At 48.3% G+C, this 22,430-nt stretch overlaps 2 protein-coding genes across 2 annotated transcripts; both read right to left on the bottom strand.

The window, feature by feature from the left end:
- Positions 1–5,929: 5,929 nt before the first annotated feature.
- Positions 5,930–7,099, bottom strand: LOC133930620 (tuliposide A-converting enzyme 1, chloroplastic-like). The gene has a single exon (XM_062377300.1). The coding sequence runs from the start codon at positions 6,993–6,995 to the stop codon at positions 6,042–6,044; it is 954 nt and encodes a 317-aa protein (XP_062233284.1). The 5' UTR covers positions 6,996–7,099; the 3' UTR covers positions 5,930–6,041.
- A 7,176-nt stretch (positions 7,100–14,275) lies between these two features.
- On the bottom strand, positions 14,276–21,796 carry LOC133930619 (uncharacterized). Its single transcript, XM_062377299.1, has 7 exons — positions 21,213–21,796; positions 21,017–21,111; positions 20,758–20,899; positions 17,004–17,099; positions 16,776–16,895; positions 16,346–16,608; positions 14,276–15,148 (listed from the first exon to the last, which is right to left on the bottom strand). Exons 1-7 carry the CDS (start codon positions 21,361–21,363, stop codon positions 15,038–15,040), a joined length of 978 nt encoding a protein of 325 aa, XP_062233283.1. The 5' UTR covers positions 21,364–21,796; the 3' UTR covers positions 14,276–15,037.
- Positions 21,797–22,430: the final 634 nt, after the last annotated feature.

Raw genomic sequence — 22,430 nt, 5'->3', positions numbered from 1 at the left:
TGCAGCCAACGCCGGATTCCGTGGACATGAGGGACTTAAGCCGTTTCACTGTTGTAGCATGGTGCATCGATCCGAAGCTCATCCTAGCAGAGGCGTCCATCATCATCCCGGAGCCAACGGAGGAGTATGTCGAGCAGGGGCTTTTTCTTCATCCGGAGCACATTCTCCAGTCCAAGCAGCCTTGCCTCTGCTACTCGGTCGCTATCAGTCTCCTCGAAATACAAGATTGGTGCCTCCCGTCTGGCTCCTCTGACGACGGCACCCTGCCGGACAACTGGGATAGCGATGGCAATGTTTACTCTAGTTTCGACAGTCACTGCCGGTCCGATCCTTGGCCAAAAAGAACAAGGTTCCATGACCCCCCGAGCGCGGGCGGGTCTGATGATACAAGTTTCGCCGGCGCCGGTGGGTCGGGTTGTACATTCTTGGCGGCTCGCCGACGGGCTCCCTTGCCGTCGCAACAACCATCTTCTGGTGAGCAGCCCCCTATCGCGTCACTCACATGGTCACGGCGGAACCCACTCCACTTCGGATCTTTGCGTGCTGGCGCGCTAGTGGCGTCAGGTTTGCCACCTCAGACGCCGTGCACGGACTGCACGCGCTCTGAGCTCCCGCCAGACCGGTCCCTGCCCAATGTGTCCGAGGACCCAATGCTGCTGGAGTATTCCCTGGTCCCTATGTCCGAGCGCTGCTCTGTCTCACCTCCGGAGATGGCTGTAGTGCTCCAGACTACGGCCCCTACCTCCTCCTACGACTGGGACCCAATGGTGCATGAGTGGGCACTGACGACCTTTGTGTGCGAACCTGGCACAGGGGGTCACGGGGTCGTTCGGCGAGAAGACTACACATGGCCTGCTGCAGCGGGATTCCAGTAGATGCCGCTCCCTCCTGGTAGCTCAAATGTCAACCCCGGCGCGCAGAGTTGTCAGGGTGCGGTGTGCGGCATTTTGGACGACTCTACTGGATGGGAAGTCACGGGCGCGTCTCCGCTTCCCGCCCGTTGGCATCGGATACGGGGTAGGATGGGGGCTCCGTTACGTCACAGGACTCCTTGAGTCGGTTGGGAGACAGCCCAGCGCGGTCTGCACCTCAGGGAGTTCGCATCGCTGCTGCCCCCGGCCTGTCTCGCTGCTATCTACCAAAGACCTGCAGGCTGACCTACCACCGGCAGCGTCTGCACAAGGCATTGGCGCCTCAGTTGCCTCCTGCACAATCGGCGTAGTCCTTGACAGTGACAGCGCCAGGCGCGAACGCGGTAGTCCAGGGGTCGGCGTCAATCCCTCCACTGCCTAACCTGACGCTCCAGGATGCGGAGAGAGCATTCCTGGCTAATGTCTCCTGTCTACCTCCTCTGTTCTGCAGAGTTTGCCGATACACTCGCGTAGGCCTCGGTCACCGACGTCTTCGACGCTACCATCTAGGAGGAGTGCGCGGCTGGTTAGATCTGCCAGTGGCTCCCAGGCCAACATGATCAGTCGTGCTCAGGCCGTCCTTATGAAGAAACTTGGGATCGTCAAGGAGAGCGAGCATGTGACCAAGACGGTGTTTGATGATTATGTCACGCTATTTCAGAAACCCTTATCCCGCGCGCATTTAGTTGCTCTTGCGTCCCTGTTTGGTTGGGTGGTCCCGGACGATGATGAAATTCGTTCCGTGGACTTCCTTGTGTCTACGTGTTAAATGTTGTATTTGGTGCCTTCTGGCAAGGTCGTTGGGTCGCCTCTTTGATATTGAATGGATGCAGCTAATATCCTTGTATGGAATGTTCGTGGCTTGACTAATCCGTTACGTCGCGCTGCGGTTCGGGTGGTTGTGGATGGGGCGAACCCCGATATTGTTTGCTTCCAAGAGATCAAGACCGCGGAAATGTCGAATACAATCGTGCTATCTGCTCTCGACCCTGAGTTCACCCACACGGTGGTGCTTCCGGCTATTGGATCTCGCGGGGGGATCCTAATGGCTTGGAAAGGAAATGTGTGCACTGCTATCTCCTCCCGCATTGATTCCTACTCGGTTTCGCTCAATTCATAAGCCCTGACAGGGGGTCCTGGTGTCTAACGTGCGTCTATGGACCACATCTCAATGCTGATAAACTCCAATTCATGCAGGAAATTAGAGTGGTTCAATCTGCATGCCCGGGACCATGGGCTTTGGTCGATGATTTCAACATGATTTATCGGTCGGCTGATAAAAACAATCCAAATGTCGATTGTGCAATGATGAGGAGATTTAGGCGACTACTTGATGACCTGGAGTTGCATGAGATCGAGCTCCATGGAAGAAGCTACACGTGGTCGAATGAGCGCTCTTCGCCGACTCTGGTCCACCTTGACCGTGTGTTTTGCACGACGGATTGGGAAGACCTCTTCCCTGATTGCATGTTGCAAAGTTCTGTGGCGGGAGTATCTGACCAATGTCCTTTACATTTGGGGCTGAGATGCGTGGGTCAGGGAAAGGCGCATTTCCACTTTGAATGTTTCTGGCCCCAACTTGTGGGCTTCCAGGAAGTCGTGCTCCAATGTTGGTCATCTCCGGTGGACGGTGTGGGTCCACTACGGCGCCTTGCTTGCAAGCTCGCTAGGCTTGTGAGGGCACTACAGTCTTGGGGCCAAAAGACTGTAGGCAACGTCAACTTCCAACTTCAGTTAGCCCGCAAAATTTTACACATATTTGACGTGGCACAGGATGGTCGGCCCCTCAGTGATCTGGAGGCTTGGCTCATGCGCTTTCTCAAGAAGCATTGCCTCACACTGTCCTCCCGACAGCGCACCATTGCGCATTCCCAGTCGCGGATCACCTCGATTCATGAGGGTGATGCCAACACAGCGTTCTTCCATCTCCATGCTACATATAGGAAAAGGAAAAATTGGGTCCCTGCTCTAAAGGTTGACGGCCGTGTGCTGACCTCACAACAGGATAAGGAGGCGGCTATGTCGAGTTTCTTCTCTGGCTTGTTTGGATCACCTCACCTTCGGCAATCCACCCTGTCCCTACAAGCTTTTCACCATGCAGGCTTTGACCTGGCGGAGCTTGAGGTGCCGTTTTTTGAGTCTGAGGTGTGGGACGCTATAAAACTCCTGTCATCGGACAAAGCACCAGGACCGGATGGGTTCACAGGCCGTTTCTATAAGGTGTGTTGGCCGGTGATTAAAGATGGCGTCATGGAGGCTTTGCATTCGGTGTATGGCGGGGATGGTAGGAACCTCAACCTACTGAACTCGGCCCTGCTTGTTCTCATCCCCAAAACTCCGGATGCCGACCACCCAAGGGACTTCAGACCAATTAGTTTGGTCCACAGCTTCGCGAAGCTTGCTACCAAGGTTCTGGCCAACCGGCTGGCGCCACGGCTGCCGACCATGGTGTCGGTTAATTAGAGTGCGTTCATCAAGGGTCGTTGTATTCATGACAACTTTCTTATGGTTCAGCATATGGCGACATACTTCCACAAGCAAAAGTTGCCTCAGATCCTCCTAAAGTTGGACATTACAAAGGCCTTTGATTCGGTTTCTTGGTCGTTCCTTTTGGAAGTTCTTTCGCACTTGGGATTTGGCCCTCGATGGACGAACATCTTATGTTTGCTACTGTCGTCCTCGTCAACCCGTGTTCTCCTGAATGGGTGCCCAGGGAGGTCATCGTTCATCGCCGAGGCCTCCGTCAAGGCGACCCCTTATCACCGATGCTCTTCATCTTGGTGATGGATGTGCTAAATTCATTCTTCCTCAAAGCTTCGGAGGAAAACTTTCTATCACCTTTGGCGGCGAGGGAATTTGGTCATCTCTTATCCTTATACGCGGATGACGTTGTCTTGTTCCTGCAACCAAGTGCCCGGGATCTCTCTCTGTCCAAGGCTATTCTGAGTTCCTTTGGACATGCTTCTGGGTTGCACACAAACATGCTAAAGAGCTCTTTCATTCCCATTGGTTGCAGTGAGTCGGACTTGGAGCTGGTCGCCTCAATCCTGCCGTGCCCGGTTGCAAAGCTACCGTGTAGGTACCTGGGCCTACCTCTTTCTGTTCGCAGGTTGCAAAAGGCGGACCTACAACCACTCATTGACAAATTTGACGACTTGCTGCCTGGCTGGAAGGCTGGCTTATTGACCAGCGCTGGTCGCTCGATCCTGGTGCGCGCGGTGCTAATCGCCATTCTGATATACACTCTCCTCGCTCTGGATATCCCGAAGTGGGTGCTCAAATCTCTTGATAAGAGGCGGAGAGCATTTCTTTGGAAAGGGCGGAAGGAAATTCAGGGTGGTCATTATGCGGTTGCCTGGACTCGTGTCTGTCGACCGAAGGAGCTTGGAGGGCTCGGTATCCATAATCTTGAAATCTTGGGATGGTCCCTTCGTATGAGATGTCTCTGGCTGCAAAAATCGCAGCCAAACAGGCCATGGTCCAGGTTCAGCCCCGCAATACCCACCAAGGTGCAAGCGATGTTTGCGGCGTCCATGATATCCGAGGTCGGAGACGGGCGCTCGACCCTATTTTGGTCGGATAGATGGCTGTCTGGTCGCTCTTTGAAGGATTTGGCACCGGACCTAATTCCTTTTGTTACGAAGAGGGCTATCGGCAAAAGAATGGTGTATGCGGCCTTGCAGAACTGAACTTGGCTGAAGGACATTACTACAGCTCTCAATGGGTCGGCGACCTTACAATTCCTGCAGGTGTGGGATGCGGTCGCGGGTTTTTATCTACTTGAGGGAGTCCCGGACCAGCATTGCTGGACCCCGATGCCTTCCAGTATGTTCTTGACGCGTTCGGCATATCCTCGTTTCTTCATGGGGGCCATTACCTTCGAGCCATACAGCAGGATTTGGAAGATGTGGGCCCCGCTGCGGGTCAAATTCTTTGTCTGGTTGGTGACTCTGAATAGATGCTGGACAGTGGATAGGCTAGCACGGCGTGGCTTACAGCACCCACCGAACTGCCCGCTTTGTGATCAGGTGGAGGAAACGATGCAACATCTACTCACGGACTGCGTGTTTGCTAGAGAGATCTGGTTCAAAATGCTACAACGTGTGCAGCTGGGGTTTCTGACACCGACACATGAAGACACGAATTTTCAAGCTTAGTGGAGTCGCGCGATGGAACAAGCTCCCAAGGAGATCCGCAAGGGTTTCAACTCGCTAGTGATTTTGGTGGCATGGCTTATTTGGAAGCTGCGGAATCAATGTGTGTTCGACGGAGCTCGTCCTTCGATTGATGGTCTTCTAGTAGACATTCGTGAGGAAGCTCGGGCTGTGGTGTTTAGGTGGAGCAGCTAGGTTGCGTGCCTTGCTAGGCTGACCAAAATTCATGGTCGTGTAGAGCTCGCGCGTTGTTTCACTGCTAACTAATCCGGCCGTTGGAACGGCATTGTATTTAGACTCGTCTTGGAGTTTCTCCCACCTCTTAATATATTGACACGTAGCTCTCCTGCGTTGTTCGCGAAAAAAAAAAATATTTAGGGATTAAATTAAATCTAAAAATATGTATTTATTTAACAATTTATTTTTGATCAAGCATCATTTGCTTAGACAATCAGTAGACTGTATTCGTAAGAAACTACACTGACGGCCATTTGCACGCCACCACCAAGGTTAAAGGCCAAGGTGCCCCGTTCTTGGAGTGATGGTGCAGCGGCGGTTAGACTGCAACGGTAAGGCGGCAGTGGCACGAGGGCAGTGTTGGCGGTAGTGGACACTAAGCGACGGCCTGGCACCACTGGATCAAGCAGAGGCGGGCGCTAATGGCGAATCCGACGACATCGTGCCGCCGGAGACAGGAGGAGGAGAACGAGAGTGACTGTTTTGGCACATCCAACGGCTCAGAATAGTCTGAATGTAATCAACGTAATTTCAGTCGATTGTGTTTCTTCTAGATGCGAGCAACTCGTGTCCTTCGTGCGAGCCACAGCATTTTTCAACGGAGGTTCATGACAGACCCATCACTGCTTTAAAGTTGAAGGTGACTTTTTTTATAGAAGTCCAGAAGATAACTTATTTATTCCTCAAGGTCCACGATGACAAGGAGCAAGCGACGTTAGCAGCGGAATTAGCTGTGCAATCAAGCACGAGCAATGAACGCCGCGACGCGATCCATCAGCTTCAGGGCCGACACCGTCCCCGGCTGCCGGAGGTGAAACACGTGGTCCTCCCCCGGCGTGTCCACCAGCTCGGCCTCGCCGCGCCACCCGCTGGCCAGAAGCGCCGAGTAGTAGGCCCGCCCCTTGGGCGCCAGGAAGTCCTCCCCCGCCACGGCCACCAGCACCCGCTCGGTGGGCAGCAGCGCGAGCGACGGCGCCGCCGCGGCCGTGGGGCATATCCTCGGGTCATCCACCCGGGCGTCGGGGCTCCCGGTCATGAACCGCCACTCGCGGTGGATGCGCTCCTCCAGCTCGGGCCCCATGGTGTTGGACGCGTCCCAGAAGTACGGGTGCACCAGGAGCACGCCCCTGATCGCCGCGCGCGGTGAGAGCCCTACCTCGGCGGCGGCGCGCATGGCGACGTTGTGCGCGATGTTCGCGCCCGCGCTGTCCCCGGAGAGGAACACGCGGGAAGCGTCCCCGTGCGCGGGCCCGCGCGGCGTGGAGCCGCACGCGGCGACGGCCCACGCCAGCGCCGCCAACGAGTCGTTGTAGGCCGCGGGGAGCCGGTGCTCGGGCACGCGGCGGTAGTCCACGGACACCGCGACGGCGCCGGCGCGGGCGGCGAGGGTGTTGAGGTAGTGGTGGTACGTGACGGAGGTCGCCGACTCGACCATGAAGCCGCCGCCGTGGAAGTACACGACGACAGGCAGCTTGGCGCCAGCGCCGACCGCCGTTGGGAGGTACAGACGGACGGAGAGGTTGGTGGCGGGGTCGATGGTGACGTCCTTGGAGGCCACGCCCGTGGCGGCGTCCAGGGAGGCGGGCACCGTGTCGCTGCCGATGAGGCGCTCGACGCGGCCGCTCTTGTATATGCGGATGAACGGCAGGAGCTCGACGGCTACCTCGTCGGCGGCGGCGTCGCGGGAAGCCATTTTGGTTACGATCGGTGGCCGCACTGGTGAGCGATGGCTTTCGACGTGACTCGCTGAGGAAGTGAGAAGTGCCAAGGCCTTTCTGTCCCGAAGTTAGCAAATTCTGTGAGAACTCTGTGAGAAAGATCCTCGTGAGACCTTCATCTGTGATATACACTTTGGATCCAACGGTTAGCGCATATGCGTGCAGATGTAGTGGAAAACACGTGTCACGCGGAGACAAAGGTCTACATGTGAGACCCGGTCTCACAGAATTTGCTTCCGACTCTATCGGCTGTTCTGCATGCATCAGCGCCCCTATATCACGCACCCGAGCCTATCCAGTGCTTGCCTGTTTAGCTCGATCGTTTTCTGATCCTTAGGATCTGCCCGCCGATATTTTCTTCCTCTAATAACTGCTTTTATAAATCATGTATGGAGAGAGGTATCGGCTGGGATATATATTTTGTAATCCCGTGATCAATTAAACTAATCCAGCTTACTATGTGATAACCTTCTCTCACTGAAGTCCGTATGCGACTATGCGACGTGGAGACCTTAATCGACGTTACTAAGTTCAAGAACATATCAGTGGCGATGGAGCTAAGGGACGATATCCAGGGATTCCAATTTTATTGTACAATTAATCTTGTTGATGGGCTAAAAGACTGGAATTCATGAAATTTTGATCAATTTTTTTTTCTTCTACCATGTGGATCTTAATGAACGATAATTTTAAAATTAGATATTTTGTTCTTCTTCGAAATTCACAAATTTTTAATCCCTAACAATAATTGGATTAAATCGGCGAGACTGTTGACTTCAGCGGATGAGGTTGCTGAATTCATGCAACTGTGGACGCTAATTCCGGCAGCACTTTACACTCAGGCCGAAAGGACTCAGTCAGCTGGAGATGGACACCGAGCGGGCAGTACACGGCAAGATCACCTATGAGATGCAGTTCATCGGCACCTGTAAACCTTTCGACTCTGCTGTGACATGGGAAGCTTATGCAGAGGCAAAGATGATTCAGTTTGCATGGATAGCTTGCTTGAAACCAAAAGATACTGACGAATGATAACCTTGCAAGGAGAGGATGAGAGCACCAACCTTTTTTGTCGGCTGTTCAAAAAAAAAAGAGCTAGAAACTGCAGATCACCTGCTCACAGAATGTAGCTTTGCAAAACAGGTTTTCAACATGATTGCCGCCTGGTTGCAAATAGGATTCATAAACGCACATCAGGGGAGCATGACTGAAGGGGCAGCGTGGTTTCAGTAGATCATGTCGCGAACGCCGAGGACGCAAAGGACATGCACGGCGGGAGTCATGCTGTACGTTTGGTAGAACATTTGGAAAGAACGGAACAAGCGGATTTTCAAAGAGCAAAAGTTGGATCAGATGCAGGTTGCCTGGAGAACAAAGGGGCAATAGAGATGTAAGGGCTTGCAACACAAGGAGAGGACTGGAGCAGCCACAGCAGAGCGCTGAAAATTTTTTAACATGAATGATATTCAGAGTGTTAGCTGTGACAGTATTAATCCTGGCTTGATAGGTTAATTATTGTTTTTTCGTTATTTTTCCCACTTTTTTTCAGTTCTGTTTGTTAGGTGCATGAGCTCGCGGCATGTGTGCAAGTCGTGCTTGTAGTTGCGAGCGCGTCGCTCTCACCGGATCAGCGGGATGGCGCTGGTTTCGCGGATGGTGGCGCACGATGTGCTCACGTTCGTTCTTCCCGTTTTGCAAATAAATAGATCAGAAGCTCAGAAAAACACTGCAGCTTGCAGCACAAAACATAATCCCACTGACTTCATCGATCAGTTCTAACAGTTGGTAATTAGAGCATGTGTTCGTGCGTTCCTGGCGGCGTCATGTCGTTCGGGATTCTGCCTAGTGGTCAGTCGCGGACTCCTCTGCGCCATGGTCGACGACATTCGCCCTCCCCTCCTCCACACTGTGGCCGGCACCGTGACAACGGCGGCCAAGTCATCATAGAACGCGTTGTGAAGGAGGTGTCGGGATCGGTCGTCTACCCCACCCTGACTAGGACCAACTACACTGACTAGGCGTTGGTGATGAGGGTAAATTTGCAGGCACAAGGTCTCTAGGCGGCGATAGAGCCCAGCGGCGGCAACTACCGCGACGATCGGCTAGCTTTGTCTGCAATCCTCTGTGCCGTACCGGCTGAAATGCTTTCAACCCTCACCATCAAGGACTCCACCAAGGATGCCTAGGACGCCATCAAGACGATGCGTGTCAGCGTGGAGCGCGTCCGCGAGGCGAATGCCCAGAAGTTGCGGCGCGATTTCAGCGAGATCGTGTTCAACAGCGGTGAGTTCGTCGACGACTTCGCGATGAGAATCACCGCCCTCGCCAACAATTTGCGAGTCCTCGGTGACAACATCTCTGACCTTGAGGTGGTGAAGAAGCTTCTCCAAGTGGTCCCTGAGCGTCTCTCGCAAATCACCATTTCAATTGAGACTCTACTCGACTTGAGTGCGCTCTCAATTGAGGAGGTGACTGGACGTCTGCACGCTGTCAAGCAGAGGTACGGCCTTGGTACATCGGCGGCTGTCGGTGGTGGCTAGAAGCTCCTTCTCACGGAAGAGGAGTGGGTCACCCGCATGAAGAAGAAGAAGCTGGAGCATGGCGCCTCGGGTTCAGGTTCCAGTGGCCGACGGCGCAGCAAAGGTTGCGGGCGCAACCGTGATCCTAGATCACGTGAGAGCACGAACGCCGAAGCAGGCCACGAGCGCACCGGTAACAAGTGCCGAAACTATGGCAAAGCAGGCCATTAGGCCAGGGACTGCCGGAGTAAGCCGAGGCACGGCGAGCAGGCTCATCTAGCCAGGAGGAGGAGCAGACTCTACTCATGGCGACAGCTTGCGTCGAGCCACAGCCGGAGCCACTGCCACTAGTCAACATTCCACCGCGTGTGCATGGAGAAACTCACCTGAGCGAGGAGCAAGTCTTCGTCCAGCTCGGCCCGGAGGTCAACCACGACTGCAAGCGCTGGGTGCTTGACACCAGATCTACCAACCACATGACCAGATCCCGCTCCACGTTCGCCAAGCTCAACGCTGACATCTGTGGGACGGTGAGGTTTGGCAACGGTTCAATGGTACGCATCGAGGGATGTGGCGCCATGCTCTTCGTCGGCAAGACCGGGGAGCACGTGTCCTCACCAGTGTCTACTTCATTCCACACCTCATCGCCAATATCATCAGTGTCGGTCAGCTGGATGAGATGGGCTACGACGTCCACATAGGTGGAGGAGTGACACGCATCCGGGATGAGCAATGGCGATTGTTGGCGAAGATGCACCGTGCTCCGAATTGGCTGTACCTGATCGACCTCGCCATCACCCCTCCAGTTTGCCTGGCTGTGCGCGGCACGGAGATCTCGTGGCTGTGGCACGCCCGTTTTGGACACTTGAACTTCCCGGCACTACACAAGTTGGTGCGCAAAGATATTGTGCAAGGGCTGCCGGACATCGACCAAGCAGACCAGCTGTGTGAGTCATGCCTCGCAAGCAAGCAACATCATGCATCCTTCCCCGAGCATGCCCCGGCGGGTGTCTCCAAGCCAGAGCCGCGGCTGCTCCTGAGGAAGCGGCTCCGTTTGGAGATGGAGGCGCTCCTCAGCTGTCGGTGACACAGGAACCAGGGGTCCCCGAGTCCCGAGGCCAGATCAGCAGTGTGCCACGTGGTGCCCTCCCACGGGGATCATCTCCGCGGGGTACGAGAAGACTAAGTCCCGAGAGAGGGTGCTCAGGACCATGAACAGTGGTTCCCGAGTACCCGAGTTCCCCGATGACCCAAGAAAACCAAGTGCCGGGAAGAGAGTGCTCGGGGCCATGAACAGTTGCCCCCGGGCACTCAAGTCCCCCGACGACCAGAAAAGCCAAGTGCCGGGAAGGGGGTGCTCGGGGCTGTGAACAATGGCCCCCGAGCACCCGAGTACCCCGAAGACCCAAGGAAGTTAGTTCCGGGAGAGAGTGCTCGCGGCTGTGAACAGTGGCCACCGAGCACTCGGTTCCCCGAGGATCCGAACAGTCAGTTCCAGAAGAGAGTGCTCGGGGGTCAGGGCCGTGGTCAGTGGCCCCCAAGCACTCAGTTCCCCGAGGACCAAGAAAGGGCATATCCTGGAGAGAGTGCTCGGGGCTGTGAACAGTGATCCCCGAGCACTCGGTTCCCCGACGGCCTCAGAAGTCTTTCGCCGGTGGCCCCCACAGAGGTGCAACGGTGAGGTGTCAACCAGTGAAAGGCCTGATGCCGCATTTAAAAGGGCACGTGGCCTGTCACTTCCAACTGCTCCTACCACGCTCGTTGTCAGCCCCAGCCACGGCCTGGCAAGGAAGCGTGGGGACATTTAATACACGGGTCCCATCGCGGGACATCCGGCGTGCCTCGGGATAGCATCGCGAAGCCCAAGGCCCCCCGCCTGCTGCCCTGCTGTGTCAGGTATACAAGACCGAGCGGGCACGCCAAGCTGTTTAGTGGCTGCCCGGTGGGCCCTCTCCGCGGCGCCCGTTGCAGAACGGCATGATGACGAACAAGATCGGACGGGGGCGCGTTTTCAACCCTCCCCGTCACTTCGCGCAGCAGCCCATGATGGTTGCTTTCCATTTATGGCACCCCGGAACTCACGCCCTCCCTTTCTGGGCACGCTACCGCCCGACAAGTATTTAAGGCGGGGTGGGCTCCCCGGAAAAGGGGGGCCGGTTGAGGACAGCAAGCTGAGGTTGAAGACATGAAAGGCGAAGTTAGAGCAAGCCGAGGAAGAAGACAGAGGTTCAGGACAAGCACAGAAGCTCGGATCATTGAAGAACAAGGAGCCCGAGGCTCTAGGCTAGAAAAATATTCTTGTAACCAGCAACATCTCTGAGAGACATTCTCAGAGCATTTATAGCATACACACAGGAGTAGGGTGTTATGCTCAGTGCGGCCCGAACCTGTCTAAAAACCTCCTGTGCATTTACTATTTCTGCATCCGATCATTCCATTCCACCTCCATCGCATTTACGCCCATTTATTTTCACCCGCAAAACAGATTCAGAATCATCCCCAAGGCCGAATCTCAAAGGGGGTCCCTCCGGATCCCTGCTTGAGGAGTTCACCCTCCGACAGCGGCCTACTCAAGAAGGCGAAGATCTTGGTCAGCAAGGCCGCCAACGGCGGCACGGCAACCCGCCGCGGCAAGGACAGACGTTTCTTGGCCACGGAAGCCCAAACAGAGGCGGACGGGACGACATTCACCAAGAAAAGGAAGATGATGCCCCCGTGAAGACCGTCGAGTCCAGGATGTTGGAGGATGACATCTTCAGCCTCGCCAACCTCGTACCATCGCTCTCGGCCAACATGCCAACGCACATCATCGAGTTCCTACGGAAGCAGAGCGTCGATGACGCGGACGGAGACGGTGTCAAGTTTAAGATCGACCTAGGCTCCATGAAGCACTCAGCCCTGTTCGAGCTCAAGAAGTTGCTGGGCGATTTCGCTGAACAGAAGAAGCAGGCGGCGAACGCGTCCGGGCCTGTTCGCCCTACGTCGCCGCGTCAACAAGAAGATGGCGAGCTTGCCGAGGAGGATGACGATGATGTCTTCGTTGATATCTGCGGCGACACCACTCCCGTGTCAGCACACAAGGTTCTCTGTTTATCGCAATGTTTACGTGAAGAAGGCGAGATAACTTCAAACCTTTATAATTTTTCATTATAGCTCTGTTTTACGCAATTCTTACGCTCACGCGATCGTAGCGACAAGTACTTTCTATTAGTAGACCTTTTATAGCACTTTGCTATTGTATGGTATGATGCCTTGGTGTTTTCTTTATGTTGTTTATCAGTAGTTCCCGCGATTAGTCGATAACGTTTTGGAACAGTTCGAGAGATTTTAAGATCAAGATTTTGACAATACTGAGTGGCACTTTGGAGAAATCAAGAGTCCATGATCACATTGACCCTATTATAGGAAAGTGTGTCCTTTTATTTCTATTGTATGCTTGTCAATATGAATCCAATGTTTAGGATTTACTAGTATTTTTCAGATTATCTGTCACCTAGGTTGTAGTTTGGGTGTCGATGATAGAAATGCTTAGTCGTGATATCGAGCCGAATGGTTTAAATGTTAATATATTTAATGGTCTATGCAACATGAATCGGGAATGGTAAATTTTATAGCAGAATGAAATTATGGATCCTAACAGGATGGTTGACTTTATGATGGTGCGAGAATGCACAATTGGATTGTGATTTGTACCTATGTAGGATCCTAAGAACCGGTTCATGGACATGTAACCCGACATAATAGTGCAACCATGAGGCTTATATGGGTATGACCTAACCAATTAATTAGCCACCTCTCCAGTTCTGTAGGCACCAATGGACAGTTGAGTGGCACAAGAGGGGACATCTACAGTGATGGAATCACTGTTAGCAGTGAAACCTTAGTGGGTGCTTACAGGCCAGTGAGAGCTTTGTAACGACCTTGTAGTGATCTTCTGGTGGCACACCATAAGAAGTGTGCAAGTGCTTGGCCAGGACAATAATATGGAGATTATCACCTGGTAATGTGGGTGATGAAGTCACGACTCGTGGGTAAAGTGTGCAACCTCTGAAGAGTGTAAAACTGATATATTAGCCGTACTCACGGTCAAGAGTGGGCTTAGACTTCTTCATGATTAGTGAGGGGTTTTAGATGGTTGGTTTTGATAGTCGGGTGGTGGTAACTTGATAAGTTGGTAGCTAGATATGGAATATCTAGTGATTTTTGGTAGTCAGATGGAATCCGATGAGCTGTTCTTGTGAAGTCAGTGTTTTAACACACAGTAAATATGACGGTTATATCTTTTTAAGTCCTAGGTTAGTAAGCTTAGTTGTAATAAACCTAAGTCAAAAAAATTTTATCTTAAGCTATCATGTCATATTTTTCACACTTGTGAAATACGATGTATATTCACACTTACTATTTCTAATAATAAATGCTACTCAATTGAAGAATACTATGCGTAGATAAAAAAGCTAAAGACTACAATGAAGATAAAACGTCTTAGATCATGTTGTCCGCAGTCGATTGCTTGTAATGTGTCCTGAAGTTTTTATTGGAGCATTCTCGTGTTCTTCCACTGCTGTTCAAAACTCTAATATTTATTTTAATAAAACTGTTTTTCTTTGATATACTACTATTCTATCATTGATAACATCATTACAAGTATAATAAAATTGATCTTATGATACATGTAGTTTATATCTAATTTGATCCAGAAAAACTAGGTAACACATATGTTTCTAGATCTGTAATGTACTTTCCTCCTACAATGCGACTCCATTTGGCGCAAAAGGCCAATTTCATAGACAGGTGCAAAGACCCCAATCGTGGATTGCTCGATCCAGGACGGACTGGATGCGGGCTAGCACCTTCAACCATCCCAACTACCATTCTTTCAAAAAACCGTTGTGGCCCTAACAATTTCCTCCAAACCCCTGGGCACCCTCTCCTCTGCGCCAGCCAGCCATGAACACTAGTCCTGCCCTTGGAACGCTTCATCTCCTTCCCCAGCTGCGCTGCCCTAAGTTCTATGAGAACAGCTGCAAGAACTGAAATGGTGATCAAATGTTGAGATGATGTGATGCTCAATTAAGCTTCCTTCGGGGGAAGTCAGTTTTAAGTAATACAGATTAAGATATAAGATTACATGCACTCCATCTTATGAAAATGGATTCCCTCATTAACTTTGTTTCCTTAAAATCAAACACATGAAAATTTTCATGACCAACCAGCACTCGGCAGTGTAAAGCAGTTATAAATATTATCATATATAGAAAAAGGTACATGACAGGGAAACAGAAGAATTAACTTGACTCGTGTAATTTGTCGAGTAAGCCACCAGCATACGATCCAAAAATTACCACCTGGCTCAGACTAAGTTTAGTTGCCAACTAGACTAATCTAGAAACTACTAAAGAATGAAGACAAAATGGTCTTCTGAGTTTGTGAAAATGCACATGATTCAGTTACGACATTGCATAGTGGAAATGAACTCCTGCGGGCACTAGGAAGGCAACTCATGCACTGATTACACCTGACATCCATGGCACAACGACAGGAGCAGTTGGGTGAGAATCTCTGTACGACTCAGAATATCGGTCTTTAAAGTTTAATTTAGGGTGGTCAGCCTGAAAGAAAAACCACAACCAAAATTACTTTATCAGATAGAATGAGATCCATTCTCATAACTTATATATGAAAGAAATACCAGTATTTTGATGACTAAATAAGATGGAACATAAAAAATGAAGCTTCATTTCAAAGGAACTGCTTACAGAACATCATCTCAGTACTAGGTGTCTTAAGAGAATTTTGGAAGCTATCCAATAATGAAATGACCTAATATTCATTCCAAATTCCTCAAATGGTCGAAACTCAGAAATCATAAATATGCATGTCAATTCATAAGGGAAATCACTTCAAGATAATCGAAATTATAACATTTTATAACTTCAGACTACAAAGTCACAGACCATCATGGGCAAACATGATCAAACAAATATTATATTACCAAATTTACAAAAGGGAAATCATCAGCCTCTGTGTTGCATAGTGTATGTTTTATGTGCCAATTAGTAACTAAATTTTGTGTTACAGATGGCATATACATGCTCTGATACTTGGCAGAAGAGAAAATATTTTCTTAAATAGTACTCCATTTCGTTTTACAGGGTGTATTCGGATTTGAGAAAGTCTTTCAAAGTATACTTTGACCATTAATTTCTCTTATAATATATTATCAGTTGCTACGAAACCAATATCTTATTAAAAGATATATGAAATGCGAACCTATTGATACTTCATTTGTACACTAAACATGCATATAATTTAACTAATTGTTGGTTAAAATTTATGAAGTTTGACTTTTTTGAATCCTAATACGCCTTGTATTTTTGAAACAGAGGGAATAAGTAGTAGACCAAGCAACTCGTACAATAATGTGATCATATTGAACAGGTGATAGAATGAAATTGTCATATCAAGTAAAAAAACAAAATGTATATCAGGCCACACGAATCATGATGTTGCACTTTCACTGTCTACTCTTTCCAGTTTCCACAGTTTATACTGGACTAGTTTGACTACATGACAGATGCCCACTAACTACTCTCCATGTGTCCTCCCATTGCTAATAAAAAATGCCAGGTGCTCTTGTATCATATCTACAAAGGACATAACATAACTTGGAAGTGATACCCCAGGAAACAGGATGATCCGGGCACTTTCTGAATTAAAATCACCAAATATGCACGAGTAACTAGCCTTAAGCCTTGTTTCAATAGTTAAATACTTGCATACACAAAGAGATAACAATCAGGACATACCTGTTTCAACCAGCACTCTTGATGTTTGTGTTCATATTTGTCTGGCGAGTAGCATCCATACTCTGATGGACAGTAAACCCAAATATTACACTTCAATGCTCCTGCTTTGGCCCTTTTAGCCTGATCTATGCAAGCTTGACAGCAATCCGCAGCACTTTCTTTATGGTGTGTTAGTCCCCATCTAACAGCAGCACCACCATAATCAGTATGCAGTTCAGCATTGCATTCAGGGGGCAAAGGTGGACCTGGTATAATCTCTTCTTCTGCAACATTGACACCAATCAAGAAACATTAGAAAATTTATTCAAATATCTCTGGAAGCACATTTGAAATCATTGCACACAAAAATATACAGTTTGGCAACCATAAATGGCCCTAAAGACATAGATCAACATAATGCTAGCAACACAAACAGTATAAAGGAAATAACCTTCTGGTTCATTCTCCGGTTTTTCATCATGTTCAATATGATATACATAGGGAGGTATCCAAAGACCAATGTCCTCCAATAGCATACGCCAGTTAAACTCCAAGGCTCGCTTTAACATCCCTACATATCGAATCACAAGACTATTATAGCTGATTAAGAACATCTAAAAACAAGTCTAAATATGTCAAATCATCAGTCATCACTGTAATTTAAGCTAAGCTCACGTACTTGATTCTTCAATGGAGAGGTCTAAATTTGATATATTCTGAGCAGATGAACTTCTGATATATTTAAGCTTCTCAACGCGCCATGATTCTATAGCTTCTGCCATATATTAGAAAAAAATTGAATTTCAGGGGGAAGTAAATACAACAACAACAACAACAAAGCTTTTTAGTCTGAAGCAAGTTGAGGTAGGCTAGAGATGGAACCCCAATATCCAATTAAAAAGATGATGAGAAAACAAAAATAATAATAACGGTACTAGTAATAGTACAATGTAGTAAAAGTAATAACGGTATAAGAAGACCGATGCATAAGTTATGATTTTAACATGTAGATTGCTAACTTTAACACGCTTCTATACATGAATAGTTCTTTAGGAATATTTCATTCTTTCAAGTCCCTCTTTACAAACTCCTTCTATGTCAGGTTTGGTGGACCCCTGCCTCTCTTCATCTTATCAGCGCATCTTATTATCCTGCTATGCACAGGTGACTCTGGAGGAATTCGTTGGATATGTCCAAACCATGTCAACCGATGTTGGACAAGTTTTTCTTCAATCGGTGCTACCCCTACCCTATCACATATATCATCATTTCAAATCCAGTCCTTTCATGTATGGCCACAAATCCATCGCAACATACACATCTAGGTTACACTTATTTGTTGGACATGTCACCTTTTAGTTAGCCAACATTCTGCGCCATACAACATCGCTGTTCGAATCGCCGTCCTATAGAACTTACCTTTTAGCTTTTGTGGCACCCTCTTGTCACAGAAGATGCCAGAAGCTCGACGCTACTTCATCCATACAGCTTTGGTCCTATGACTAACATCTTCATCGATATCACCATCCCTCTGTAGCATCAATTCCAAACATCAAAAGGCACCCTTCTTAGGAACCACCTCTCCACCGAGACTAACATCTTTCTCCTACCTAGTAGCACTGAAATAGCACCTCGTATACTCGGTTTTAGTCATACTAAGTCTAAAGCATTTCAATTCTAAAGTCTATCTCCACAACTCCAATTTCCTATTAACCCGTATCCTACTTTCATCAACTAGCACCACATCATCAGCAAAGAGCATACATTATATCTCCTTGTATGTCCATTGTGACCTCATCCATCACCAAATTAAATAAATAAGGGCTCAAGGCTAACCCTTGGTGCAGTACTATTTTAATCAAAAAGTCATCAGTGCCACCTTGTCACAACATTATTGTACGTATCCTTGACGAGGGTAATGTACTTTGTCGGGACATTATGTTTCTCCAAGACCTAGCACATGACATTCATCGATATTTTGTCATAAGCCTTATCCAAGTCAATGAATACCATGTGCAAGCCCTTCTTTTGTTCCCTATATCTCTTCATAAGCTGCCTTACCAAGAAAATTGCTTCCATGGTCGACCTCATATGCATGAGATCAAATTGGTTTTTGGTAATGCTCGTCATTTTTCGTAGGAAATGCTCAATAACTCAATCCCATAGCTTCATTGTATGGCTCATCAACTTAATTCCACAGTAATTAGTAAAACTTTAAATATCTCCCTTATTCTTGAAGATTGGTACTAATATACTTCTCCTCCATTATTCGAGAATCTTGTTTGACTAAAAAATAAGGTTGAAGAACTTAGTTAGCCATAGTATCGCTATGTCTCCAAGACATCTCCACACCTCAATGGAGATACTATCAAGGCCCATCGCCTTGCCTCCTTTTATCCTTTTTAAAGCTTCTTTGACCTCATATTTCTTAATTCTTTGTACAAATCGTCTGTTGGTATCATCAAAAGAGTCGTCCAGCTCAATGGTAGAGCTCTCACTCTCCCCGTTGAATTGTTCATCAAAGTACTCTCGCCATCTAATCTTGATCTCATCATCTCTCACCAGAAATCGATCGGTTCCATTCTTGATGCATTTGACTTAGTTGACGTCCCTCGTCTTCCTTTCTTGGATCTTAGCCATCTTATAGATGTCCTTTTCTCCTTCCCTTGTGCTCAGTCACTAATAAAGGTCCTCATAAGCCCGACCCCTTGCTTCACTCACAGCTCGCTTTGCGGTCATCTTTACAACTTTGTATTTCTCTCTATGTTGTCTGCACTCCTATGAAGATGTAAACATCTGAAACATTCTTTCTTCTCCTTGATAGCCTTCTAAACATCCTCGTTCCACCACTAAGTGTCTTTAGCTTCACACTTTCTTCCTTTGGTCACCTCAAACACCTCTGAAGCCACCTTCCTAATGCAAGTTGTCATCTTCATCCACATGTTGTTTGCATCCTCTCCTTCCTTCCAAGAGCCATCGTTAATAACTCTCCTTCAAATTATGTGTTGCCTCTCCTTTGAGCTTCCACTACTTCGTTCTTGCGATTTTAGCACACTTGTCCCATGAAACACGTATGTGGAAGCAAAAATCAACCACCACAAACTTATGTTGAGGGACAACACGCCCTCCAGGTATCACCTTACAATCTAAGCATTTCTTGAGCACACTACATATATTTAATCTTGCAATTAATAACTAAGCAGCACATACTTCCACAGATTAAATGTGGAACCAGTAAACATTTTTAAATTTGTCTAGTGGTCTAACTCTAACCTATAACCACTTTTTTTCTATAAAAGTCTCACCTATAACCCTAAATGCAAACTAAGTGTGAAAACAAGTAGCCCAGTGTCTTTCAAATGTATGGTTACTCGCTTCAGTAATTTCGTATGAAAACAAGTACAGCAGAAATCAAGAAACATGAAAATGCTCGAAGCAAAAAAAGGGCATACATTCTGTTGTTTCTCAAAATGATCAATTCAAAACTCATCTTAATGTATCTTCAGAACCAGGAGATGGTACTTGGTACATAGATGGCAGCCCAACAAAGCACAAGATTAGTTAAACTAGCGTATCAATCCATGCGCTGCACAGGCTAGAAATTTAGCTTACAGCTGAATTGTAGATATTTGTATTAATAATAGTTGTATGCTAAGATACATCGACTATTTATATTTAAATATTAGAATATAAAATATAAATATAATTTTTTTTCATAATATTGGAATCATGTTTATTATTTTTGAATAGATCTAGTTTATAATTTTTATTTTTTATTTGTTTCTTGATTTTTTAAAATTATTATTATTTTTAATGTCGTCACTGTATCTCATATTATTTTTTTTAAATACATTATAAATTCTTTGATATTATTTTTGTGTGATAATCCGTAATATGTTTGCGTTCTGTTGTTTTAATTTTGTAATGTTTGATTATAATTGATTTGAAAAGGTGTGTTAATTGCTAACGTAACTAAGTTGAAGTTTGCTAACGTAATTTTGTTGGACAAATGATATCTACAACAAAAAAGGGAAGAAAAGGCAAGGCAAGAAGTAGTATTGGGGATAGACTTTATGATTTGTTTTTTAATCTTTTATATTATTTGTATGGTTACAGTTAGTCCATCAATTAATTCGACGATTGGATGTTTTATTTTTTTATAGGAATTTTTAGAATTTTCTTAGAATTAACGTGAAGGCACAAAAAAACCTCCAATTAGTAAATATAAGATAGCAATTGACCAGACACATGAACGTCCGGTCAACCAGAGCAACGTAAACATATGACTCATAGAGGAGCATGACACTCCGACCCCAGTACAAAAAAGGATACCGCAGCAGTCCAGATGCCAGATGTACCATGCAACAATTCCAACTTGTTATGTCAACACAGTAAGTCTAAACTATCAAATAAAACAAGAAGAATATGCAGACCTCGTTGTTCGGTGGTATTGCGATCCTCCCCCAAATCACGCAGCCTCTGCAAAATCTCATACGAAACTCTCTGCTTCAGCTCCAGCGGCAACTCCTTCCGCCTCTTCGCCTCCCTCGCGAACACCTTACGCAGCTTATTCACCTTCTCACACGCACCCAACGCCAAATCCAAACAAACAAAAAAACTTCAGATCAACGCTGCCGTAAAACAACTTGAGAAATTGAATCCGAGACACAGAACTCTGCAGAATAGTTATACCGCTTCAATGAGCTCGACGGGCTCGGCCTCGCGGCGAATCCGGATCGACTCCTCCATCCACCTCACCTGGTCCTTGGAATACTTCACCTCCCCGCCTTAAAAACACAGACACGAACTCGAACACCAGATTATTTGGACCAAAACAACCAGGCAAAGTAAAAAAACCTGCAGTGAACTGAGAAAAAACACAGCGTACGTTTGGGCGTAGAGGCGAAGGGGCCGGGGGAGTAGAGCGCGCGGGCCACGAGCAGCGCGGCGACGAGGTTGCCGAGGCAGACGGCGACGGCGGCGCCCCGGCAGGTGCACCACCTCGCCGCGCGGCCCCCGGGCGCTAGGCCCCTCACCATGGCTCCGCCGCCGAAGCCATCCGACCGCCGCCGGCACCGAGGCCGGTGAGCTCAGCGCTCGCGCTAGGGTTTCGCGCGCCGGAGTCCGCCTCGAGCCACGAGCCGTAATCACAGCAACAACAGTGGCAATGCGCGCTCACGGGAGGAATGTGCTCGATGCTGGCGTGCGCATGTTGCCGCGGGCCGGCAGGCGCTGCGCCTCTTTGGAGGTGGACGGTAACTTGACCGGGAAGTGAGCCGGTGACGCGACTTGGTCGATCTACCCCTGCTCGCCGACGGGTGGGCTCGAGCAGAACCCGAGCGTGGTGGGTGGCCCCACGGATCTTTGTGGCGATTGGATGGGCGTGCGGTGGCAATGGCATGGATGGAGGAGGAAGGAGCGATGGATGATCAACGGGTTGGTTACTGCAGAGGCGGCTTTAGAATTGCAAATTGATGGGATTAGTCATTGTTTAGTGTAGGAATCTGGAGTCAATTGGCTCGCAGCAGAGAGAATCTGGGGGGATGGAATGATTTGTTTTGCATTTACATGTACAAATCTGACAGATATATAGAGTAGCATTATTTGTACATGTTATATTTAATTGACATCTCTAATTTGTTTTATAATTTTTAGGATGATCTCATGTTTACACTAATTAAATGTTTTGTGAGGTATAAGATAACGATCCATCACCTACTCATTTCTCGAACTAAATAGCTATTGCTCATCAGATTCAATTTTACCATCCAAGACATTTGCATTGCGGCATTTCCAAATGGTCCACAGCACGGCGGTGAGGATGGTTGATCGAGCCATCGTGGTCCAGGCGATCGGGCCCGGCAGATAAAGATCCCACAGTTCTTCAAGAGAGGACGGTAGGTTGTGGATGCCAATAGATGGCTAAATGATTTGTTTACCGCGGCAGAACCATTTTTTGTGGGACTAGCTGCTTTGTGTCCTCCTGCATTTTACTTCATTAAAATTAGCATCCTGATTTTACAAGCTCGTAACAATGTGGTCGCGCCACTTCGTTACAAGTTGCCGCTCAGATCGCTTGGGAAGGCGATGTGCCCATATGGGCTAT

Source organism: Phragmites australis, chromosome 10, assembly GCF_958298935.1.
Source record: "Phragmites australis chromosome 10, lpPhrAust1.1, whole genome shotgun sequence".
In the NCBI taxonomy this organism is placed as follows: Eukaryota; Viridiplantae; Streptophyta; class Magnoliopsida; order Poales; family Poaceae; genus Phragmites; species Phragmites australis.
This window is presented reverse-complemented; position numbering and strand designations above follow the sequence as displayed.